Source organism: Physeter macrocephalus, chromosome 7, assembly GCF_002837175.3.
Source record: "Physeter macrocephalus isolate SW-GA chromosome 7, ASM283717v5, whole genome shotgun sequence".
Classification (NCBI taxonomy): domain Eukaryota; kingdom Metazoa; phylum Chordata; class Mammalia; order Artiodactyla; family Physeteridae; genus Physeter; species Physeter macrocephalus.
In genome coordinates, this window is record NC_041220.1 from 80,953,494 (window position 1) to 80,971,159 (window position 17,666).

At 39.6% G+C, this 17,666-nt stretch overlaps 1 protein-coding gene across 3 annotated transcripts in view; it reads right to left on the reverse strand.

The window, feature by feature from the left end:
• The window catches only part of PGM2 (phosphoglucomutase 2), a 30,983-nt gene that overhangs the window by 1,363 nt on the left and 11,954 nt on the right, over positions 1–17,666 (reverse strand). For 2 of the 3 annotated variants that reach the window (XM_024117115.3, XM_028492076.2), the window contains exons 4-13: positions 17,380–17,464; positions 15,627–15,710; positions 15,313–15,506; positions 12,516–12,705; positions 10,953–11,050; positions 9,321–9,501; positions 9,137–9,230; positions 7,512–7,641; positions 6,586–6,775; positions 4,652–4,785 (exon numbers count right to left, since the gene is read on the reverse strand). In XM_024117115.3, the coding sequence (XP_023972883.1) occupies positions 4,652–4,785; positions 6,586–6,775; positions 7,512–7,641; positions 9,137–9,230; positions 9,321–9,501; positions 10,953–11,050; positions 12,516–12,705; positions 15,313–15,506; positions 15,627–15,710; positions 17,380–17,464 (1,380 nt within the window). The remainder of the gene's footprint in view (positions 1–4,651; positions 4,786–6,585; positions 6,776–7,511; positions 7,642–9,136; positions 9,231–9,320; positions 9,502–10,952; positions 11,051–12,515; positions 12,706–15,312; positions 15,507–15,626; positions 15,711–17,379; positions 17,465–17,666) is intronic. The other variant, XM_055086112.1, reaches the window with a different exon arrangement.

Genomic DNA, 17,666 nt, shown 5'->3' on the forward strand with positions numbered 1-17,666 from the left:
GTGCAAACAGTTGGAAGGTTGATAACAGATAAAACAGACTTGTAATTAGACAGGTGTCTAATTTATGTGGCAGCCTTACATATCAGGTTACTAGCATGAGGTGAGTTACTATAAGTACTGAAAACCAAAAAGCTCAATAGAAAACCAAAAATCCTTCAATTCAAACTTTTAATACTTCATACATGACCACCTTTAATATATGCACACTTAATTTTAACGGAAAGGGCAATCTTTGGAATTAGTTAATATCATTTTTGCATTGTAATAGCTAACCAGTACAACTAAAACAATCCATTTCATTACAGAAATTAATTCTGGCTGTACTACTTACTAGCTGTGTGCCCTTGGGCAAGTGACTTAACCTTTCAAAGGCCCAGATTCCTCATCTGTAAAATTAAGATAAAGACTTTATTTTCTCAAGAGAGTTGTTGTATAGATTGAGATAAATTATAGAAAGCAATTAGCACAGAACCTGGCCCAAAAACCTCAATAAATGTAGCTATCATTATAATTATTTTTACTCCCCCATTGGTAACATATATAGTAATTATGCTTCATAAATATATATGAATTACACAAGTCTTTTCTTTTCCTTCTCCATAAATGTGCTTTGAAGAAAATAAGTTCTCAGGAAGGAACACTGACTAATAATGACTGTTTTTTTAAAAAAATATAAATTTATTTATTTATTTTTGGCTGAGTTGGGTCTTTGTTGCTGCACGTGGGCTTTCTCTAGTTGTGGCGAGAGGGGGCTACTCTTCATTGTGGTGCACGGGCCTTTCATTGCGGTGGCTTCTCTTGTTGTGGAGCACGGGCTCTAGGCGTGCGGGCTTCAGTAGTTGTGGCATGTGGGCTCAGTAGTTGTGGCTCATGGGCTCTAGAGCGCAGGCTCAGTAGTTGTGGTGTATGGGCTTAGTTGCTCTGCAGCATGTGGGATCTTCCCGGACCAGGGCTCGAACCCGTGTCCCCTGCATTGGCAGGTGGATTCTTAAGCACTACACCACCAGGGAAGCCGTTATTGGTTTTCTTAAAACAATAAACATAAAACAAAACTCATCAATGAATTTACTATATATCTCCTGATGGTTTTGTTTCTCTGTTAGAACCCTGCTTGAGATTATTACCTAAATCTTGAGATAGTAAGAGAGTGCCCTTGTTCTTAGGAGTTGAGTATTGAAGTCTGCAACTTATTTTCAAATGGCTGAGGAAACAAATAAACCAACCCAAATATATAATATTGATATGTATGGTGAGTGAAAGCAAATATTGCAAAATGTTAGCAACTGCTGAAACTAGGTTAGGGTAGGCAAACTATGGTTTGCGGCCTATTTGTGTAAATAAAGTTTTATTGGAACACAGCCACGCCTATTCTTTTATGTCTGTGGCAGCTTTCTGGCTACAACAGCAGAGCTGAGTGGTTATAACAAGGGCTGCATGGTCTGCAATCCCTAAAATAGTTACTATTTGGCTCTTTACAGAAAAAGTTTGTCAACCCCTAGTCTATGTGAGGAGTAGTGGGTATTCACTACATAATTTCTACATTTCTACAGGTTTGAAATTTTTCACAATAAAAAGTTGGACAAAACTAAAGACATCAAGGGAATTCCCTGGCAGTCCAGTGGTTAGGACTCTGTGCTTTCACTGCCGAGGGCACAGGTTTGATCCCTGGTTGGGGATCAAGCTGTGCGACACAGTCCAAAAAAACCCCCCAAAACAAAAAACAAACAAAAAACAACAACTAAAGACATCAACCCCAACAAAAATATTTTTTAAAAGCAGGACTTATATTTGAAAAAGATTTTCTATTCAAAAGGGTTAGTGGGTTGCGGAATTCTATGAATGAATGAAATTCATGATATAAAATATATTAATGGGCTTCCCTGGTGGCGCAGTGGTTGGGGGTCCGCCTGCCGATGCAGGGGACACGGGTTCGTGCCCCAGTCCGGGAAGATCCCACATGCCGTGGAGCGGCTGGGCCTGTGAGCCACGGCCGCTGAGCCTGTGTGTCCGGAGCCTGTGCTCTGCAACGGGAGAGGCCACAACAGTGAGAGGGCCGTGTACTGCAAAAAAACAAAACAAAACAAAACAAAACAAATATATATATATTAATAATATTTAACGTTATCAGAAAGTAAGGAAACCTTAGCCATGGCTTTATTGCTGTTGTGTGTTAGTTACACTCATGCCTTGCTTGAGCCCTGACAGCATATCTATGGGCTGACCTAGTGCCTAATGTTTCATTTAATAAATGGGAGCAACATTTCAATGACTATAATAAAAGGACAAATTTTCAAAGTATTTTCAGCAATTTAGAAACTAATATTTGAATTCAGTCCACTCAATAAGCCATGTGAAAAATGTAAACATCATAGATCTTTAAACAGTAAGTTGTATTGTTACTATAAAAGAAGGTTTTCTAAAATATTACACATATTTTCACAGGATAATGAAAAGGAAAAAAATATATAGAGAAAATAGATCTTTAAATTGGACTTATGTCCATTTGTTTTCAAAAGAATGAGATACAGAAATATGAAAACACTAAGTGAGAATGAGAATTATTCAGAAGAAGATTTAGGGCTGATTTGGGTGTGGCTTGCTATTTCCTTTATGATAAAGTCCCCAACAGGTGACTATTCTGAGTTCTTGTATCCATGTTTTATAGTTTTGTTTTAATATTTCTTGCATTGCTATCAGCCCTCACTTCTTCATGCCTAAGGAAAGTCCAACTGTAATAAATCTTCCCTGCCCCTCTAATCTGCTACATTTAATCTGCTACTAGCTCGCTGATTTAAGATGCTCAGAAAATTTCCTCTGCTCTTATTTACACATAATGTAAATTTGGTTCACAAGCCAGAAAAACCCTATGGACAAAGCTTTGGAGCATATGTGCCATTACTACCTAGGCCTGTGTCGTCTACTACAGTAGCCACTAGCCACACGTGGCTACGGTGCAATTGAAATGCGGTTAGTTCAACAGAGGAACTGAATTTTTCATTTCATTTAAGTTAATTAATTGAAATTCAAATTTGAAAACTAGCACTTGATTCAGTTATTGGAAAACTTAAGTATGTTTGCAACAACTTGGGTGTCAAAATCTACTTTTTCAACTGTAAATTTTAGGAACTCTAAATACAGATTAAGGGGACCTCCCTGGTGGTCCAGTGGCTAAGACTACGCGCTCCCAATGCAAGGGGCCTGGGTTTGATCCCTGGTCAGGGAACTAGAGCCCACATGACGCAGCAAAAGATCCTTCATGCCGTAATGAAGATCTCGCAAGCCGCAACTAAGACCCGGCACAGCCAAATAAATAAATATTAAAAAAAAAAAAACAAAAAAACATTTTAAGTATTTCCAAAAAAATATAGCATTCGAATTTGAGATGTGTGGTAAGTGTAAGATATTGTATGGATTTTGAAGACTTAGTGTGAAAAAATTTTTTTTAATATCTCATTAATAATTTTTATAGTGATTACATGTTGTAATGTTAATATTTAAAATACTTAAATAAATATATTATCTGTTTCTTTTCACTATTTAAAATTGTGTCTAGGAGAAAATTTCAAGTTGCGTATGTGGCTCACATTTTATTCCTGTTGGAGAGCACTGACTTAATTCACTTTTTAAAAAAATTTCCTTATTTTTTAAAAATTATTTTTATTTTTTGGCTGCTATGGGTCTTCGTTGCTGCACACAGGCTTTCTCTAGTTGTGGCGAGCGGGGGCTACTCTTCGTTGCGGTACGCGGGCTTCGCATTGTGGTGGCTTCTCTTGTTGTGGAGCATGGGCTCTAGGCACGTGGCCTTCGGTAGTTGTGGCACGTGGGCTCAGTAGTTGTGGCTTGTGGGCTCTAGAGCGCAGGCTCAGTAGTTGTGGCGCACGGGCTTAGTTGCTCCGCGGCATGTGGGATCCTCCCCAACCAGGGCTCGAACTCCTGTCCGCTGCATTGGCAGGAGGATTCTTAACCACTGTGCCACCCGGGGAGTCCCAAATTTCCTGATTTTGAACTGTATTCTGAATAGAGAAATGATAGCTAAGTGACTGTTAAATAGGTGTGTAATATGACATTTACACGTGCTAGCTACATGTACCACGGCTGATAAAGTTCAAAATGTTACAGGTGTTGGAAAGTGACCAACTCAAACCCTTTACCAAGGTCACAAAACACGACCCTGAAGCTACCAGACCATCAGCTCTTTGGTGGTAAGGACTCTTTCTGCTGTGGCTCTTCATCTGCTCCAAGACCCAGCATGACTTACACACAATAGGTGCGCAAAGATATTTGTTGAATGGACGTGTAATGCATTTTAATTTATTGTATCAGACACGGAGAAAAAGAGAAAAAGTCATTGGTGCCAGCCTCAAATATAAAGTACTAGAAAAAGGAAATTTAATTATTATTACTGAAATTAGGAATGAAATTTTCCCATACAGGGAAATTTGGGGTAGAAGGAAATAACTAAGTAGGAAGTAAGCACTCTTGTCCCTAGACGCTGCAAGGGGCTGTTAATGTCACAATAGTGCTGCAGGTTCTGAAACAACATTCCTAATTAAACTATACATTGGAAAGATAAAATATTTTACTTAGCGTCTGAATAGAATTTAGGAAGTTTAGGGAATAAAAATCACAGCAGCTGCCATCCATAGCATACCTATTTCCAGGGGGCGCGCACAGTTCCGAATAGTACTTGATTTTGGGCTCTGTCCCACTGGTCCGAATGGTGGCCACGCCTCCATTAGCAAAGGTAAAGGTGATCATTTGGCTTCTTCTACTAGTAGGGAGAACCTAGGAATTAATTTACACGTTATAAATTTAAGTAGTGGGCTTCCCTGGTGGCGTAGTGGTTGCGGGTCCACCTGCCGTTGCAGGGGACGCGGGTTCGTGCCCCAGTCCGGGAGGATCCCACATGCCGCGGAGCGGCTGGGCCCGTGAGCCATGGCCGCTGGGCCCGCGCGTCCGGAGCCTGTGCTCCACAACGGGAGAGGCCACAGCAGTCGGAGGCCCGCGTACCGCAAAAAATAAACACAAAAAAACCAAAAAAACAAATTTAAGTAGTAACATAAGCTGTTCTTACCTAACTAACATTTTCCCCTGAATAAGCAAGAAAGTAAATGCAAAACAAAGAAGAAAAGAACATTTTTGAGGAAATCAGAAAATGTACTCTGTATAAATGAAATAAATAATAATAAGACAATTTGTGAAAATTAACTTTGTATATTACTTTTTACCTCCATGGTTCTATTAAAGCTACTAAAGTTTTACTAAAATTGAAACACATCATTTCACAAGAAATTGCTTTAAACCAATTAATAATGCATTACCAAAACCCCACAAAACACTAGGCTTATTTCACTTTCAAGGGCTTCTGGTAGATGTATTCTTAGCTGATTGCTCTCCAAACTCCACTAAAATGACTGAAGCATTAAAATCAAAAAACACACAAGGGCAAAGAGGCAGCAGCAGTTGAGGGTGTTGCCAACTAATCGTGGCAGTCAGAAACCAGGTGGAGAGGCAGAGGTGACCTGATGGAACACAGAAGAATGCCCTCGGAGCCCCTGTAGGAGGCAGATAAGAACCGAGTCAGCATGTTCTGCAGGGCCCTGGTAAAGCTCACTACCTGGGGTACCTGGTACTGCAAAGGGCAGGCGTGAGACAAAAGAGCTATTAGATCCTCCCAAATCCCCACCTTCTGACCACGTGGTCAACCAACCACCTCATCAGGAGATGGTTTAAATCTCTGGTGTAATTGAACCAGAAGGGCTCAGAAGCTGGGGACGCTGGGCACCATGGAGGGCAGGGCATGGAGAAAACTTAGAGTAAGTCAGAGTCTGCACACTGAATGCTCAAACCCCTCCTCTCCCAGCTCCAGCAGCACCTCTCCACCACTTCTGGGGCCTCAGGCAGGAGATTAGGGTGAGAGTGAGGCGTCCCCAGGAGACCTTGAGGGAAATAAAGACAATACAGAGGAAACAAGATCTACATTTTTAAAAAGCTATAATTAATATCCTTAAGAGAGGTAAGATATAATACACATGAAATAAGAATAAGATGTTACTTTCAACAAAGTAGAGAAAAAGAGCTGAAATGGTCAAAGAAGCATTGAAAGTTAATGTTGAGGTAATCTCCCCAAAAGTAGGAAAGAAGGATATAGATGGACAGTGGTAAAAAAAGAAACACGGGAAATTAGAACATCACTCCAGGAGAGTCAGCATCTAAGAACCTGTCAAGAAGGACTTGTCAAGAAGGCGAGAACAGAAAATGCAAGGGAAGAGGTTACTTGAAAAACAACCATACAGCATCCTTCTTTGACAAAAATCAAGGGAATTTCTCAGAACTGAAAGAAATGACTCCATAGATCAACAAAGACCAACCAAGTATCCAGAAAAATGAATGAAAAGAGACCCATACTAAAAGCATATCACTGAAATTTTAGAACCCCGAGTTTAGCGGAAAGTTCCTAATGTCTTCCCATTAATAATAATGCCTAAAATCAGCTTCAATTAATTATATGATTAAGTTGAGCTATTCGAAGTATAGTCAAAAAGTAAATAGAGACGAGTTTAATTGATAAAAGACATTACTTACAGCTTTTTTATCAGGTTGGCTATCATCATAGCCAGTTGTAAGGTCCCTAATGCCAGAAATTTCAAATTTGCCACAAGTTTTTGGATAATTATTCTTCCCATCGTAGTTTCTAAGGTTTTCAAACAATTTTTTAATAGTGCCTTGATCGTGGCAGATAAAATACGAAGCTTTGGTGATATGGTAGCCATACCTATCAATACAAACACAATTACATGCAAAATGAGGAACCTATAATTCTGCACAGTGTACAATGAACTTGTATCAACCAGTATATTCTAAAACAAATAACCGCGACTAATTTCAGTGGAATAATTCAGCATTAAAAAAGAGGTCCGACATTATAAAAGAGGTCCGACAATCTACCCCAGGGATCGCTGAACTGCTCTATGGCCCTTAGCCTGTATTTCTAAGTAAAAGTTTCTCTTTTGGAACGTAGCCATGCCATGCCCATTACCTTATGTATTGTGTCTGGCTGCTTTTGCACTACAAAGGCAGTGGTGAATAATTGCTTTAAAGACTAAACAGATGTTTTGTGAACACATTTAGTCTTTTTTGACATTGGACACTTAAAAATCACATTCTTCCCCTAGCCATTTCTGCAACTAATGTTCTCATTTGTTAAGAATCAATGTCATCATGAATGGTAATTACTATTAAGTAGTTAAATATCAAAACGAAAAGGTGATCCCTTATTTAGTTTTTATAGGCAATAGAATTCATAACCCAAGTAAGGACATCAGAAAGAATATTAGTATCTCATGCATAAGAACGGAGTAAAACGTTTAAAAATATTACTACATGTGGGGATAACATGTAAACTGTATTTATTGCGATCATTTCACAATATAGATATACATTGAATCATTGTGTTGCACAACTGAAACGAAAAAAAAATTACTTCAATTTAACAGTCAATAGAAACTTACTCAACATAGATGGCCTTTAGCTGCTGAGACAAAGACAAATTCTTGGTTGCTAGAAAGCTGGCCAACTCTGCACTTATGACGGCGGCACTGACTCCATCTTTGTCCAGAACGAAAGGGCAGCACATATATCCTGCAGAAACACGTGTCATACACACACCCTGAGGAGTAGGTCCCTTTACACACTGTGTGTGCACACAACTATATGCTCCCTGCCTACTGCATAAGAGGTTGTCAGTAGGTAAATGCTTCTCATTCATCACCATTACATTTAAGAATCCAGGCCAGTGCCTAGCACATAGCAGGCCTTCAAGAAGTATTTGCTGAGGTACAAACTACTATATATAAAATAACTAAGATACAAGGATGTATTGTACAACGCAGGGAGTGTAGCTGATACTTTATAATAACTATAACTGGAGTATAATCTATAAAAACATTGAATCACTACGTTGTACACATGAAATTAATGTAATATTGTAATTCAACTATGCTTTAATTTAAAAAAAGAAAAGAAACAAAGAAAATATTTGCTGAATAACCTGTAAGGAGAGTCTCCCTCCTAGACAAATTGTACTCATTTTCCAGGTGTAGACCAAATCCCTCTAGCTCACACAAAACTGTTTCCAATTGTTCTAGTCAATGCTTATTCTGTCTTCTCCGAATCCCCATATTTCTTACGAGTTATATGATTCATCTTGACACCTAGCCTATACTCTTTTGTGTGGTTTCTAACTAGATCTATGTAAACTGCTGTAGGCTAAGGTCAGTGTCATCCATTTCTTTCAGAGTCAGTGTGCAACTGATATGCAATAAATATTTGATAAACACATATAAGAAAATCTTTTTTTTTTTTTTAATAAAAAGCTATAGGAAGGCCAGGATTGCAGTTCTGAGAGCAAAAGAGCAAAAGTTGAGCTCTTACACTTCATTCAATGAATTAGTTCAATGATGAGCCTGTGTCTATGTTGCAGGGAATGTATGAACTAGTAGAGTATGTATTATATAATAAGCATGATGTACAGTAACTTTTATTAAACATAGAGCTAAAACATCCCCAGCCCAAACATTTGCATTTCACATTTCTATTGCTAGTTCTCCTTTCTTGCTCATTGATAGTGATCATTTAAGACAAGTGTTTTTCCATCATCCTGGCTGGTTCTTTCAGGTGACAGTCACTCTGATGAAAGTCCCACAACCATGCCTTCTCCTTTCTTCTGGACAGATCTCTGCAGAGCACTCTATAAGGGGGAGTGAACTATATTTGGCCTGGATATCAATACCATAGTGAGGAAATATCATAACTCCCCAAATAGGAGGATTCTGAAGCTACTACAGCCGTGTACAGAACATCACTGTTCACAGTTATCTGGGCAAAGGATTCACTTCCTGACATGAACGGCTTGGTTATTTGTGAGATATTCTTTTCAGCTAAAAAAATCTGTGATGCCAACTTTGGGGTAGGAACAGTTCAGCATTTGCTGAGCATCACAGAAGAAAAACAAACTGTGTGTTCCTGTTTCACAAGTTAATCAATCTTTTGAACCCAAATCCAAATCCACATCTTTGCCCATTTATTTGCATTCTATAAATTAACTGATCCCAGGAACATCATGATCAACTCTTACCAATAGCTTCTTCAAAAGCAAATAAGACATTTTTCCCCTGGTCTATTAGCTGTTTGGCTCGGTTTCCCATCCACTTAAAGCCAGTTAATGTTTCCTAAAAGGATAATCCAAGCGAGAAAGAAATGTCTTAGACCTTCTACAGAGCAAAAGAAAGGGAAAAGAGCAAGTCTCACAAACACTTTACCTCGAAGTGAAAGCCCTCCTTTAAGGCAATGGCCTGCAGGATTTTGGAGGAGACGGTGCTGGACAACATATATGTGTCTTTGAGGGTGCTGTGATCTTGGTTCTTTTCTTTCCAAGAAGTAAAGAGCCACCAGCCCAAGAGGGCCCCCAACTCGTTGCCTGAAAACACTCTCCATTCACCACTGAAAGAAAAAACAACCTATGTACAGCAGTGATCTCAAGAGAGATCACTTAATTATAAGTAACAATTAAGGACAGAACAATTAAGCCAAACAAGGCTCAAAGTAGCCTCTGCAGGACTGTTCTTGTTATTCTTGTTTAAATAACAGGTCAGAAGCGTGACTGCCATTCCACAAACATCCGAGCAGCTACCGTGTCTCAGCCTGTTCGCCTAGACAAACACCCTGTCTTTGAAGAGCGTATAAAATAAGTACATCAGCGATGACACAGAAATGCTTTAATCTCAGTCTTCGGCAAAGGCTTTGGTTTTAAACATAACAGAAACATGCTGGCAAGATGCCCCCCAAGGACTTCCCTGGTGTTGCAGTGGTTAAGAATTCACCTGCCAATGCAGGGGACATGGGTTCGAGCCCTGGTCTGGGAAGATCCCACATGCCACGGAGCAACTAAGCCTGTGTGCCACAACTACTGAGCCTGCGCTCCACAACAAGAGAAGCCACCGCAACGAGAAGACCACACACTGCAACAAAGAGTAGCCGCCGCTCTCAGCATCTAGAGAAAGGCCCGCGCGCAGCAACGAAGACCCAACGCAGCCAGAAATAAATAAATAAATTTATTAAAAAAAAAAAAGATGTCCCCCAAGTATAATAGTTTGCATATCTCAATTTTCCGCTCAGCTTTGCTGATTCTGAGAGAGAGACCGCTTAGCATTCCTTAAGATCCAGCGCGGTATTCACACAGTCAGGACGCCAGAGACTAGGCTTGCAGCTTATGTTCCTGTCTGTAGGTGGCTACAAGTACACTGCACATTTCAGCATTTAGCACCTTAGCTTAAATTTCTAAAACCTGATATAGAATTGAATCTGTTTTGTTATAATCGAAAATCCTAACCCTTTGACAGCACCCCACCGTATCCCCAACATCACATAGGCTGTTTGACACCCAAAACTGCTTTCAATTTCTCCCCCTTACCTACCACTGCTCTATACAAACTCTACAGTCGCACTTGTCTTAAGCATCGTCAGCGCCCCACAGGCATCTTCCCTGGTCTGTTCAACCTGAATTCAACATTGCTTTGAAGGTCCAGCTCCTCATCAAACCTTTCACCAAATGCTGAATTGTAAAGCCAGCAACAAAGTACTTTGCCCTCATTAGGCACTGAGTCATTGATTACAATAAAAGCAATGATAAAGTGCGGGACGAAAACAAATAGTAATTTCAATTCCAAATACATACTGGGCTGCTTTACTCTGCAATGTGCTTGCTGACTGTGTGGCCACCGGAACAGTACTTGCTCTATGTTAGAGGATCTGACTGAGGTTAAGTGAGATGATCATTTGCAAAATAAATGGGAAATATTTCCAAATAGGTCTGGTCTCTCCAGAAACATTTTACTGCCAAAGATGTCACCTTTTATATTTTCCATTATGTAGGTAATCACAATTAATTGTACCTGTCTTGCTTTTCTGCCACAGCAAGTCTGTCAGCATCTGGGTCATTTGCTAAAACGATTTTGGCCGTGGTTTTGTCAGCCAAAGCAAAAGACAAAGTCTGAAAAAGAATAAGAGTAAAGATCATTCCAATGAAGAATTGAGCACAGGACTTCCCTGGTGGTGCAGTGGTTAAGAATCCGCCTGCCGATGCAGGGGACACAGGTTTAAGCTCTGGTCCAGGAAGATCCCACATGCCGCGGAGCAACTAAGCCCGTGCGCCACAACTACTGAGCCTGTGCTCTAGAGCCTGCAAGCCACAACTACTGAGCCCTTGTGCCACAACTACTGAAGCCTGTGTGCCTAGAGCCTGTGCTCTGCAACAAGAGAAGCCACCGCAATGAGAAGTCCACGTACTGCAACCAAGAGTAGCCCTCGCTCACCACAATTAGAGAAAGCCCATGCGCAGCAACGAAGACCCAACGCAGCCAAATAAATAAAAAAATAAAAATAATTTTTAAAAAAATGCTTAAAAAAAAAGAAAAAAGAATTGAGCACATTTCAGTCTTTAAAAATGTTCAGTTCTTTAAGAACTAAAAGAGGTCTTTCCCCAAACCAAGGCTGAATTTTATTTCTGGAGCTGGTCTTGGCTGGTCACATATTACTTCTTGAGTCAAAGGTCAGATAATGAGAGCATCAGCACATGACCCACATGTGCCCATGGGATTCTCCCCACATCTGATAGTGTGTGTGGCTGGACTGGTACTTCCAGGCCTGGGCCTGTGATCAACCTAACAGACAAACCAAAATAAACTGACTCTCTGGATATCATTGTTACCCGAACCTTTAAAAAGACTAAAAGGAACCATAATTTAAATGGTACTTCTTTGTATCAGAAAAATATCAATTGAGGAACAAAAATCATGTGATAAATCTCCATTGTATTACTGTTTCTTTTTGGCATTAAGAAGAACAGTAAATTAACTTAAAATTAAATTGATTAAATTGAATGTAAAGCACCGTTTTAAGTTTGCGAGCAATTTCAGCTCTCACATCCTGATGCTAAGACATCTGATTTGAAAGTTCCTTTAAGAAATGGATGAGTTGGCGTCCCTGGTGGCACAGTGGTTAAGAATCCACCTGCCAATGCAGGGGACACGGGTTCGAGCCCTAACCTGGGAAGATCCCACATGCCATGGAGCAACTAAGCCCGTGTGCCACAACTACCGAGCCTGTACTCTAGAGCCCGCGAGCCACAACTACTGAGCCCACGTGCCTAGGGCCTGTGCTCCGCAACACGAGAAGCCACTGCAATGAGAAAGCCCGTGCACCGCAATGAAGGGTAGCCCCCGCTTGCCGCAATTAGAGAAAGCCCTTGCACAGCAACGAAAACCCACTGCAGCCAAAAATTAAAAAAAAATAAAAAAAAAGAATTTAAGAAATGGATGACTAATAAATATAAATATTTCCAATGATAGTACTTTTTTGTTCAGCACAATGAAAATGCATAAAAACATTTTACTCAATAGTAATAGTTTTGAATTATATTCAAGGTAAATTTTATAATTAAAAAAAAATCAGGTTACCAAGACACCTTTACCCTCTTCAGGATTTGGGTATTTCACTGTTGGAAACTCAGGATCGGGATCCTTCTGTTCGGGAACAGCCTCGGGAGGAACAAAGTCAAAAGCCTTGAAAGCTGACTGCACGAAGCTGTGACCCACGCCATGGACGGAGGTGTGCACAAACTTCACCTTGTTCTCCCTGTTCACAGCCCTTGAATCAGACACATGGAGAATGATAAAATATGCAAATATGGCTCTCAAAACTGGAAGGACTGCAAAATATCAAGGAACCAGATTCCTAAGAATGTAAGGTATCAAAGTAATAAGAATGTATAAGACAACTGAGTATCTTTCTAATTCCATTAAAAAAAGAAAACTTATTCACTTTCTTTCAAACATACACCCTCCCTCAACACGTTCAAGTTTAAAATTTTACTCTGTAGTTATTTTCCACAAATCTGCTTACTTTTGGATTTTATTTCATGCTACAGCTTTCACAGCTGGCCCAGTGGCAGTACCCACCCATGGCAGTGCCAGTAAATACTCTTTACTAGCTTCACACGTTTCAAAGTGTCCCTTTTAACACAATGTGATGGAACATCCCATACATGGATGCATAAAAAATAAAACATTTTCTTTGTCAAGTAACAATCCTGTTTGGCAAAGTGCCCTGATCTAGGGACTTAATGTAGAATAAAAATGAACATCAAAATTAACAGCAGATTTCTCTCCAGACCCCAAGCTTGGGGAGAATCCTTAAGAAAGCATCTCCTGTGATCCAGGCTGCGGGGAAGTGAACATCCACCACCATGGGAGGACACAAAACTCCACCCAGATGTTTCTCCCCCATCACCCCTATAGGACAAAAGCCTTAATCTGTAGGGGAAAGGGCAGCAACACCACAGCCATAGGAGGTGTTGGACAAGGATGCATGATTTATAACCAATTTGAAGATGAATAAAATATTAACATACCTTAAAAAAAAAGAAAAAAAATTAACAGCAGAAGTTATAGAAAGGTAAACACAAGATGTTAAAAAATTCTAATGATCTGACTGCTAGATTCTTAGGTTACTGTCCACTTCTTTTGGCAATGAATAAATGAACAAGGTCTTCCTTAAGACAGCAGTAGTTTAAAACAAACATACCCTTGAAAATAAAATGCATCTAGAAAAATAAATATGCAAAATTAGTGAGAACAAATCTGGAAAAAATCTCTTAGATATTAAAGTGAATTGTAAAGCTATCACGATTAGAACAGTTTAGGCCTAGATATATAAAGGCAGATTAAAGGAACAGAATAAGAGCCCAGAAGTTGATCCAATTTGAAATGGGAAATATATATGAGAAGCAGTAAGGCTTAGTGGTTAACATGATTTAGAGAGAGACTCTAAACTTAAATCTTGGAGCTCTGCCACTTATAAGCTGTGTGACTATTGGTTATTTTCTTAACCTCTCTGTGTCACAGTTTTCTCATCTATAAGATGGCAATACACCAGAACCTACCCTCAGCATTACCGTGATGATTAAAATGAGATTAAATTAATTAGCACAAGTGAAGGGACTGTAGCAGTTATCTGGTACATAATAAGCACTCATATATCATGTTAGAAATTGTTAGATTAAAGGTGATATTTCCGATCAGTCAAAGAAAAAGAGATTCTTTAGTTTAATATGTTGTTACAATTGCAACTTCACAGGCTCCGGACGCGCAGGCTCAGCGGCCATGGCTCACGGGCCTAGCCGCTCCGCGGCATGTGGGATCTTCCCAGACCAGGGCACGAACCCGTGTCCCCTGCATCAGCAGGCGGACTCTCAACCACTGTGCCACCAGGGAAGCCCCAATTGCAACTTTTTAGAAAGAACCTAATCTGCTTTCCTACTTTATGCTTCATACAAAATTAAAAATCACCAACAACTCAAAAGATTTAAACACTGCAAAATGTAAACATGAAAGCCAAAGCAAAACAGGAGTTGTGCTTTTTTAAAAAAAATAATCTTGGTACAGTGAAATCTATCTATAGTGACACAAAACCCAGGAAACAGAAATTAAAAGTTTCAATGAAAAAGTCCAAAGGTAACAACAGAAGGGAAAACAATATTTGAAGTAAATGAAGTCTAGTTTTCTGTACAAGCAAAGAGGTTTTACAAATGCAAAAGAGGAACAAATACATAGAAAAATATAGGTTAAATACATATTAAAAATATTCATAATTAAAGAATGCAAATAAAGTTAGGTATTACTTTCATGCAGCAAACTGGGAAAAAGGAGAAATTTAATACTTAGTATAGGTAAGAATGTGTGGAACATATACTATTATCATATACTGTTGGTGGGAATCTCAGCTAGTGTAACATTTCTGAAGAGCAATTTGTTAACCATTATCAACTTTGTAAATGCATATATAATTCTGATGCCTGCAATGTATCTTATGAATACACTTGTGCACACACACACACACACACACAAATATATGCATATATATGTATATACACATATATATATACATGAATCTACAACAGAGGTTAGCAGCCGTGGCCTGTGGGCCAGCCACCCACTTTTGTAAATAACATTTTTTGGAACATAGCTATGTTTGCATGCGTTCATTTCTGTATGATCTATGGCTGCTTTCCTACAACAGTAGAGTTGGGTAGTTGTAACACAGTGGCTCACAAAGCCCAAAATATTCGCTATCTGTCTTTCTAAGAAAAGCTGCCAGCCCCTCATCTATAAGCCTCTAAAGTCAGATGCAGCTACAGTATATGTACCAACTGAGGAGAAAATTTAATGAAAACAGAATTTGGCTAAATCCATTTACCTGTGAAAACAGTATTTTTTAAGGTCTTCAAAGTAGTCCTTATTGATGGAAGCACTTGGGTCATGAAAGAGTGGACTGCCATTGATTACAGAATCGTCCCAAGCTTGAGGCCATGGCTCTAGATTTTCTTCAATAGCCTGGGAAATCCCTTTATCATGAGGGGAGATGATCTGAGCCCCGTTATCCCAATAGACCTGGAGAATGCAGGAACATATCCAGATGGTTTACAGTTCATCCATTCCCTATGCTCCCAAACCACAAAGGCATAGGATTCATATAGAAGGACATAAGTGTGGAGAGAAAAATAAAAATACCTTGTAACCATTATCCTGCTTTGGATTGTGAGAGGCAGTTATCATGATTCCAGCACAAAGTTTCAAATGTGATACCGTGTAGGGCTGTAATATAGTAGGAAAGGAGAACTGTTTTAAACGAAAAATTAGATATACTTAAAACGTCTATCACATGTTGTACCGTGTTCCCTTTTAATAAACATCATATATAAACATTGTATTGTCATACAATATTTTTGTGCCACATCCAAGCAGTACACTCTGACCACCTTTAGAACTAACTCACTGCTCAAAATTCAAATAAGAAAGGTGAGTATTTTCCTAGATGTCTTCTTATGCTGTCTTCTCCTTGGTAGAGCTAGAAAACTCTCCAAACAATGTGACGGTCTGATTCTCCACTGTACATGCTTTTAAGCCTTCTGCTTGGGACAGCAGCTTGTGGATTCAGTTTATTTCCTCCAACTGCTTCCTCTGCTCTTCTTCCCCTGATTTGCTTTTAAGGAAAAGGTTGAGGAAAATGTGGGAGAAATGGAGAGAGCTCTCACAGCTTGTCATTTATCTCCCACTCCAGGTCTGATTATCCCTCCCTTGCATCTCTACTTAGCTCACATCTTTACAAGACTACTTCCCCAAATGGGGAGAGGGTAGGCTTATGCGCCCTGTGGCTGCACATGAGATTTACTCTACACAGGCATCCTGAGATTCTACCTGCCTGTCCGCTTCCACCCTCCCACCAAGAATCACTGTGGTCACTTGTCCCCACTAGGAGTTATCTCACATTCCCCAGGTTTCCTGGAGCAAAGAAAAAGGGAGAATCACTCCACTACGTGGGTGAATGACCATGAGACACTCATTTAATTCATGTCTGATATAAAAGTAATAGCTATCAACACTTATATAGTACAGAAGACCAATGATGCTTGAACACATTGCAATTTTTCCATCAAACAATAAAACCTGAACCACATCTGGATGTGACATTGAGTGCCTACTGGGATATTTACAATCTAGGAGGTGCTGTGCCTACCTGTCAGTGCACTAGAGACAGTAAACACAAAGCTAGTGGAGCTTACTTTTTTATTTACACACACTCATTTCTACTTGATGGAACTAACTGCATTCAAATCATGTTTTTGGTTTAGTATCTAAAAACATTTATGCTTAGCATCTGGCTCCACTCTTAACAGTTCTAGCTACTTAAAAGCAACAGCTGTCACAGTCCCTATTGTCCTTTTCTTTAGATTCTGCTACAATAAGAATTTGATAAAAATCTTACTAAAACCTGCCAAGTATGCTTCTTATACTGGCCATGAATAGGATTTAGAATGAAACATTTATATAAAAAGTTGGTGCACCAACTTGTCAAAAATTTTCATGATAAGACATGGTTTGAGTTGAATTCAGATTTAGACCCAAGAAGTTTCCTAATTGTGATAGCTGGGAAAAAAAGAATACAAACCAAATTAAAAAGCAAACAGACAGACAAACAAACAAAAGACATTTTGCTAACTAGCTAAAATATCCTTCGAATGCAAGCAAAAGAAAAATTGCATTAAAAAAATCACTTCTGATGAATCAAAAGTTGAATACCAGAGAATATTAGTAGGATGTGGGAGGAACATTCCTGGAGAGGAGGGAGAATTCCTGATAAAAGGCAAGGAGCCCTTCTATCTTTCAAACACCTGAATCCCAAGAGCACTGAAGACTGTAAAACTCGGCCATGTCCCATCTCTGATTCCATGATAGGAAATTACAAGAGGAAAGAGTTACTTACCACAAAGGGGGTTGGGGTTATATCAGAAAAGAGGTACACAGGAATCCCCTGGCTGATAAACGTAGTTGCAGCAAGTCGGGCGAATCTGGAAATGCAGAGTGATGGGGGAGAAAAGGAAAGTAGAGCCATCAGGACCGTGGGTGACAGTAAAGAAGGAAATGAAGGTCCAACCATCTCTTTAGACTGAGAACGGCAGCCAGGTTGAAGAAAACGTTTATTATGCTTCTGCTGGCAGAGAACATTAAGGCTAGAGGAACCTTAGGAGTCATCTCACTCCACCCCTTTGT